General features: G+C 34.0%; 1 protein-coding gene across 1 annotated transcript in view; it reads left to right on the forward strand.

Annotated features, from left to right (window-relative positions):
- The window catches only part of PTPRZ1 (protein tyrosine phosphatase receptor type Z1), a 109067-nt gene that overhangs the window by 91734 nt on the left and 8577 nt on the right, over window positions 1-8756 (forward strand). The window contains 6 exon segments of the mRNA XM_072399033.1: window positions 124-258; window positions 593-756; window positions 4479-4614; window positions 4877-5023; window positions 5658-5751; window positions 8693-8756. Coding sequence (XP_072255134.1) covers window positions 124-258; window positions 593-756; window positions 4479-4614; window positions 4877-5023; window positions 5658-5751; window positions 8693-8756 — 740 coding nt within the window.

The raw sequence follows: 8756 nt of genomic DNA on the forward strand, positions 1-8756 counted from the left end.
ACATCCTGGATGATGCTACATCCATGTACCTTCAGTTGTCTGAAACATTAAATTTGTGCTTAAATAACTGCAGTATTTAAAGCTAATTTCAACTAAGAATAATGTTGTGTTTTTTTTTTTCAGAGGAAATGTGACCAGTATTGGCCAAGTGATGGCAGTGAAGAATATGGCACATTTTTGGTCACACAAAAAAGCATTCAAGTCCTGGCGTATTACACTGTACGCATCTTTACTCTTCGAAACACCAAAATCAAGAAGGTTTGTTGTGTTTTACATAAATATATATATCCCAGAAAATTGGAGCAAATAAAGTAGTATTGTACAGACAAACAAATGTATATTGTTGTATTTAGCAACTTTTACTATAAGCTCGTTCCTGAAATTTTACTTACCAAGTGTCTGAAACACACAAAAGTGGCCAAATTTCCCTATTTCCAGTCTCGGTGGTTGTTGGTATGGAGCAGAAGTAATTCAGAATAGAAACCCCCAATACTAGATATCAGATACTAAAATAAAGTTTTATTATTTCCCTAGATTGTTTTACAATTCACATATTAATTAAAAATCTCATGATAATGATTTTTTTTTTCAGGGTTCTCAAAAAGGAAGAGGCAGTGAGCGTATAGTTACACACTAGCACTACACGCAATGGCCTGATATGGGTGTTCCTGAATATACTCTTCCTGTCCTTACATTTGTCAGGAAGGCCTCAGCTGCCAAGCAGTCTTCCAGTGGACCTGTCGTTGTACACTGCAGGTATATATTTAGGAAAAGGTTGTTCATTATTGGAATAAATGTCACTATGCAGCAGCTGCAACAAATCACATATTCTTCTTTGTGTTTCAGTCTTAGTATTGCTATGACAAGTATTGCTATGACAAGTCTTATAACTTTGTCAGAATCTTTATTAAGCATTTTTTTATATCCAAGAGCAAAGTAGAAATATTCCACATGTCCATAAACATTGTAATTCATCTATACCTATAAAATATACTTTTTTTTTGGTTTATGCATTTTCAAGTGTCTTCTAATGGTTTCATGCATGCTTTCACTGACTAACACACAATTAGCAAGATGGTATTCATAAGTGTCTTCCACCCAGCCATGGTCCTTGTGACATCTGATTTATACAGCAGATCATTCCACAAGCTGTGTTATCAGTGAACAACTAAGTCAACCCTTTTAAGCAAGGATCTGGTATATCTCTAGTCATTCATGTAAATGGAGGTACTTAGGGCTTGATTGTATTTATTCTTCCTATATAAGTCTCATAAATAATTATATTCTTACAATCCATTCAGTCTACACTGAAAAACTAGATGCAATAAAAAGCCACTGTGGCTGACACTGTGTTCCCATAGTATTCTTTTACAACCAATTAAAATCTGTTTTGTTTTTTATCACTTACCTATTATCCTGCAATACAAGCTCTTTTATGTTAGTTCTTTTCATTTTTTTCCTCTCTGCATGTAGAATTTCAGATTCCTGAAGAGCCTTTTGTATACCCAATTGAAAACTATCTATGAATAATATACATACTAAACAAACAAACAATAATATACACTTTAAAGGAGGTTGGTTAATGGTACAGATACATACATTATTGAAAAATATGTGCTTTCAGGCTGTTCTTTACAGCATAATATAGATGCACATTAAAGCAAGGCCAGGACAAGAATTATGCAGAAGAGGAAGCCCCCTTGGGTACAAGTATGACACAGATCACATTTCTTTTTCTTTTATTTCAATATCAGCATTAAATAAGAAGGCAGCTCTAACTAAAAAACATAAAACTACACAATTCAAAGGAATGTATGCATTCCACAGTAATCTATCCACCCCTGTTGTGGTATATAGTGTTGTAACATAAAAAGACGAGCCTGTAGTTCTGTAAGCTTTGTGCTACTACCCTAAACATGTGAATGTTATCACACTCTAGTGACAATAACCCTGAACTCTCTCACTTTTGTAAACCCACTAATGTATGTGTGTGACCTACATTCTATTCATTGGCTTACAGAACAGAAAAACGCACTACAAAACCTAATTTACCTTCTTACTGGTATGTTGGAACTAAACATGTAAATACATTTTTGTAATAATTATAGATGTGTATATTGTTTTTCATGGTTGCTCATCCCTGCTGCACAGTTATCACAAGAGAATCTCCAGTCATCATTACAATGTTCAAAAAATGAAATATAATGTAAATACTTTCATGATATATTTAAAGGCATGCAGAGTACTACTTTACTGAGTTGCCTTACAGTCAACTATGTGATCCCCTGCTGTTTGTTGGGTACAAGCAGGACACCAAATACGAATTCATCATTAGGCTGGGACTCAATAATATTTGTACCGATGGCAGTATACTTTTACACAAATTCTGCCTATATTATCTTCGTTTTAAAATTATATAGGTTTGAGTAGAAGGATTTTTAGTATGATGCTTAGAAAATTTGGGGGCTTCATGATAAATGTATGGTGGAACCATTTATTTGACATTTTTTTTTTTTTCTAGACAAGGTTATGTCTAGAAATCTGGATTATTTTTCACTGTTCATTATTGGAATAAATGTCACTATGCAGCAGCTGCAACAAATCACATATTCTTCTTTGTGTTTCAGTCTTAGTATTGCTATGACAAGTATTGCTATGACAAGTCTTATAACTTTGTCAGAATCTTTATTAAGCATTTTTTTATATCCAAGAGCAAAGTAGAAATATTCCACATGTCCATAAACATTGTAATTCATCTATACCTATAAAATATACTTTTTTTTTGGTTTATGCATTTTCAAGTGTCTTCTAATGGTTTCATGCATGCTTTCACTGACTAACACACAATTAGCAAGATGGTATTCATAAGTGTCTTCCACCCAGCCATGGTCCTTGTGACATCTGATTTATACAGCAGATCATTCCACAAGCTGTGTTATCAGTGAACAACTAAGTCAACCCTTTTAAGCAAGGATCTGGTATATCTCTAGTCATTCATGTAAATGGAGGTACTTAGGGCTTGATTGTATTTATTCTTCCTATATAAGTCTCATAAATAATTATATTCTTACAATCCATTCAGTCTACACTGAAAAACTAGATGCAATAAAAAGCCACTGTGGCTGACACTGTGTTCCCATAGTATTCTTTTACAACCAATTAAAATCTGTTTTGTTTTTTATCACTTACCTATTATCCTGCAATACAAGCCCTTTTATGCTAGTTCTTTTCATTTTTTTCCTCTCTGCATGTAAAATTTCAGATTCCTGAAGAGCCTTTTGTATACCCAATTGAAAACTATCTATGAATAATATACATACTAAACAAACAAACAATAATATACACTTTAAAGGAGGTTGGTTAATGGTACAGATACATACATTATTGAAAAATATGTGCTTTCAGGCTGTTCTTTACAGCATAATATAGATGCACATTAAAGCAAGGCCAGGACAAGAATTATGCAGAAGAGGAAGCCCCCTTGGGTACAAGTATGACACAGATCACATTTCTTTTTCTTTTATTTCAATATCAGCATTAAATAAGAAGGCAGCTCTAACTAAAAAACATAAAACTACACAATTCAAAGGAATGTATGCATTCCACAGTAATCTATCCACCCCTGTTGTGGTATATAGTGTTGTAACATAAAAAGACGAGCCTGTAGTTCTGTAAGCTTTGTGCTACTACCCTAAACATGTGAATGTTATCACACTCTAGTGACAATAACCCTGAACTCTCTCACTTTTGTAAACCCACTAATGTATGTGTGTGACCTACATTCTATTCATTGGCTTACAGAACAGAAAAACGCACTACAAAACCTAATTTACCTTCTTACTGGTATGTTGGAACTAAACATGTAAATACATTTTTGTAATAATTATAGATGTGTATATTGTTTTTCATGGTTGCTCATCCCTGCTGCACAGTTATCACAAGAGAATCTCCAGTCATCATTACAATGTTCAAAAAATGAAATATAATGTAAATACTTTCATGATATATTTAAAGGCATGCAGAGTACTACTTTACTGAGTTGCCTTACAGTCAACTATGTGATCCCCTGCTGTTTGTTGGGTACAAGCAGGACACCAAATTCAAATTCATCATTAGGCTGGGACTCAATAATATTTGTACCGATGGCAGTATACTTTTACACAAATTCTGCCTATATTATCTTCTTTTTAAAATTATATAGGTTTGAGTAGAAGGATTTTTAGTATGATGCTTAGAAAATTTGGGGGCTTCATGATAAATGTATGGTGGAACCATTTATTTGACATTTTTTTTTTTTTCTAGACAAGGTTATGTCTAGAAATCTGGATTATTTTTCACAAGTTCTTTCTTTTTTTTTGCACCTGCAGTATGGTATTTATACAAGATTACAAAGGTGTTGAACGTCAACATATTTATATAATGTCTGTTTGCACAGTCTTTAGCATTCGGTTCATGTCTGCTGTTACTTTGTTGTGCAGTGCTGGAGTAGGAAGGACTGGAACCTACATTGTTTTAGATAGTATGCTGCAGCAAATTCACCAAGAAGGAACAGTAAACATTTTTGGCTTTCTAAAGCATATTCGATCTCAAAGAAATTACCTGGTGCAAACAGAGGTAAGAAATTTGGACAACACATCTATAAGTAATATCTGTAAAATGTAAGCATAAAGTGTAAGACATATGTGTTCCAAGGACAACAGTGACAAATGCTTGATGAAATGGACAAACTGTGTTTACATAAATATTTTGACCTAAAGGGATCTTTGTGTGTGATACACTTTTTCACATTCTGCTCCCCAGAAACCTTTGTAAGCTGGTTGAGCATATAATTACTACAATACATAAAAACCTAATATTTTTTTATGGACACATCTAGGAGCAGTACATCTTCATTCATGATGCTTTAGTGGAGGCTATTCTGAGCAGAGAAACTGAGGTACCAGAGAATCACATTCACTCCTATGTTAATTCTCTTCTAACAACGGGCCCATCTGGAAAAACAAGGCTGGAGATGCAGTTCAAGGTAAGTCATGTACTATTTCATGAACCCTAAATCAATGGTATTTTTCAAATTCATTTATTTTTTATCAATACTTGAGGACAAAAATGCGGATGTTTTAATATAATTTTGCAGCTGTAGTGCATTTACCTTGAGCTTTGTAAAAAGGCCTAATCATGAATTTAGTATTGGACATTCTAGCATGTTCTACAAAACATTATTACTGAGAGGAGTCAGATAAAATGACATGCTGTTCATAATAAGAAGCAATTCTTCCCGGATGAATGAAAAACAGAAGCACATTCCTTCCTATTTATTAGTGGAATATGCTGTGAAAGAAAGGCAACCTTTTTTTTTAAGAATAAGCCTTGAACACTGTAACCTTATGAAACAGACAATGTACTTCTTGTGGACCATTTTAAGAGCACAAAACAGAACCCAGAAGTTCGATAAACACTTGCCAGCATAAAAAAAATTGAAGTAAAAAAAGACCATCATTTACCCGAGAATAGTAGTCATGAATTTTATTAATAAATGTCAAATTTTTCAAACAATTGAATATGGCATGGGTTATTAGAGTTTATAGCTACCTTAATTATTCTTAGAATATTTTCCTTTTAGGTTGTGCTGAATAAAAACTTTTCTGTTGTCATTTCAGTTGCTAAATGAACCCAACATCCTTCAGTGTGACTACTCCACAGCATTAAGGGCACAAAACAGGGATAAAAATAGAACGTCCTCCATAATACCTGGTGGGTGGTTACACAGTTGTCTTTTTTTCTTCTGGATACATATGTTTGTTAAATTTTTACTTTACTTTACTTTAATCCTGGCATTATGTATGTATGTATACACTGTATACTTTTAATAAAACTGTAATATATATATTTATATTTCAAAACAAAATAACTGCAACTTAAAATCACAAGATGATAATGATTTCTCCTACCTTCCTTTGCTGAGGTGATACCACTATTCCATAACTTTAAATCTTGATCCTCCCTCCAGATCTTACAGCGGTGTAGCAATGGTCATCACTCCATCATTTTAATTTTCTCACAGTGCTTTCCACTTTCTATGTGCTGCCTAAACACAGTAATTTAGTCCCAGTACCTAAACTACTTTAAAGTGAGTGCAATGCAATGGTAAATCCAACTGACCCAGCTGGCCTGATATGTGGTCTGCAGTGAATTACTAGATGCAAAAGACAGAATTCTAGCATTTATACTGATGTTACATAAACAATATAGAATATTTTTTTTATTAATTTCACAGGTCAACATGTCAGATGAACATGTCATTTTCATGAGAATAATGTTTGTAGTATTTTTGATGCAGATTTCAAATCTGTGTTCAGTTTTTCTCTAGCACGTCTAGTTTTTGTGATGCAGCTAATTATATATTGTAGGAAATTAGTTATAAATAGCCTTAACATATTACAACATTTAACAACAGTTTTCTTTTTTAAGGTTAGAGACCACACTAACTGTGATTGATTTCATTTGTCATCATGCCTAGAAATTGCCTTAATGATCCAGACAGTTTCTGTTACGTGTGTGGTTCATTCACGACGAAAGCACAACGTCGCCAAATTACCACAGAACTTTAAAAGATATACAAATTATATTTCGGTTGTCCAATTGGTAACCAGGATAAATCTTGGGCTGCACATGTCATCTGTACCAGTTGTACCAACAGACTGCGTGACTGGCTAAATCGGCATAAAGCAGCAAATGCAAGGAGGATTCACAAAATATTGCTGTTTCCTATGCCTGTGGGACAGCCGATCTACGGGAGACCATTATGTCAATCGTGATTGGCTACAAAGTGATACCTATAGGCCCGGAACAAGCCGTGTCAATTTTCTGCCTCTGGTCGATCCGCATAAATTATTTCTGCCAACTATCCATATCAAGTTAGGCTTGATGAAGAACCTTGTAAAGACCATGGGTAAATCAAACTCCATTTTCAGTACCTGTTTGAGACGTTTCCAAACATAAGCACTGCAAAAATGAAGGAAGGGATATTTATAGGGCAGCAGATCAAGTCTGTTTTTTTAGGAGGATGTTTGCAAACAATCTCTCAGCAGCTGAGCTAGAAGCTTGGGATGCATTCAAGTGGCTGTGTGAAAATTTCCTGGACAACTATAAGTCTCCTGCATACAAAGAAGGAGTTGAGAATCTGCTTGATTCATACCAGAAACTGGGTTGTCGCATGTTATTAAAAATACATTTCTTGCACTCACATCTAGAATTCTTCCCGGAAAATCTTGGTATGGTGAGTGATGAACAAGGAGAACGTTTTCACCAGGACATTCAGTTAATGGAGCACTGCTACCAAGGTTTATGGAATGAAAGTATGATGACTGACTACTGCTGGATGCTGTACCGCGACAATCCAGACAAAGAGTACACAAGAGAATCATACTCTAAGCATTTCTGAAGAAGCAATGCTACCTGACTGACACTGTTCAGTAGATCTATACCACAGTGTGCCTTATTTTACTTCACACTGAAGATCTAATAACATTCATTTCAATGGTGCTTACGTTTTAGTACAAAATACATGGACGTACAATGTTAACTATAATAGTACTGAGGAACTCTACGTGTTAGGGAAAAATCTGAAAAGTTTGCTGTGGTTTCTGATGATTATAAAAACTAATTTTTTGTTGACCTGTGTATTTAATTACATTAAAGTTTTTTTTTTATATTGGACTGGAGAGCTGTATTAAAAGACTAAAGTTCCAGTTTTGCAGAGTCCTGTTTAATAATGCAGAAGATGTTTATTGAATAAATTATTCTGAGACCTTACTGCATGGCATAAATCCAGCTCATAAAGTCATCACATCACCGCTATGGAAAAACAGGAATACACAGATGAAAAGAGATATTTGGTTTTAAATGTCCCACCATCCTTAGCATAAGTAAAGCTTTATATTTAAGATGGTCATTTAAAAACCATCCAGCCAATCAGAGGTCTGTTTACCTTGCAATGTGATATACACATGAATTTTTGGACAGCTGTCCTTTCTTTTTCTTTTTGTTTTTTCTCCTCTAGGTTTGAACCAGTAAAATAATGAGAAACGTGCACTTAAAAAATAATATTTTTATACTACTGGTGGCAATTTATTGTGTAGACACCAGTTGGGACACCTAGCACCTAAGACCTAGAACATAAAATCCAAACCTCAGTATACAACATATTGTCTCTATAAAATATTACTCAAATCTAATAACAAAGCAAATAGATTTTAAAACTACCAATGTGGAAACAGTTGCGTCTTCTGTTATTTGTATACTCTTATTTAGAAAGTACACAGTTGTACACATAGCATTTTCTTGTTCTAACTAGAATTTATAATCATTTATTAGTATGAATGGAATTTTATACGAGATTACTGTATATCTTTTGGTGGGAAGAAATTTTTTAGATTGTAAGCTCTTTTGGCCAGGGTTCTCTTCATCTCCTGTTTTATTGTTTCTAGCTGTCCGTCATTTGTAATCCCTATTAAATGTACAAGGCTGCATAATATTTTGGCACTTTGTTAATACAATTTATTAATAATTAAATAAAAATCAATCATTCTAAAAAGAAAGACCCCCTTTTTGCCTCACCTTTAGGCACAGGCATGATGTGTCTAATGGTCAATCAAGCATTTCAATAACTATTGTATTCTATAATATTTCACAGTTGAACGATCAAGAGTAGGATTGTCGTCTCTGGTTGGAGAAGGAACAGATTACATTAATGCATC

Source organism: Pyxicephalus adspersus, chromosome 2 (assembly GCF_032062135.1).
Source record: "Pyxicephalus adspersus chromosome 2, UCB_Pads_2.0, whole genome shotgun sequence".
NCBI lineage: Eukaryota > Metazoa > Chordata > Amphibia > Anura > Pyxicephalidae > Pyxicephalus > Pyxicephalus adspersus.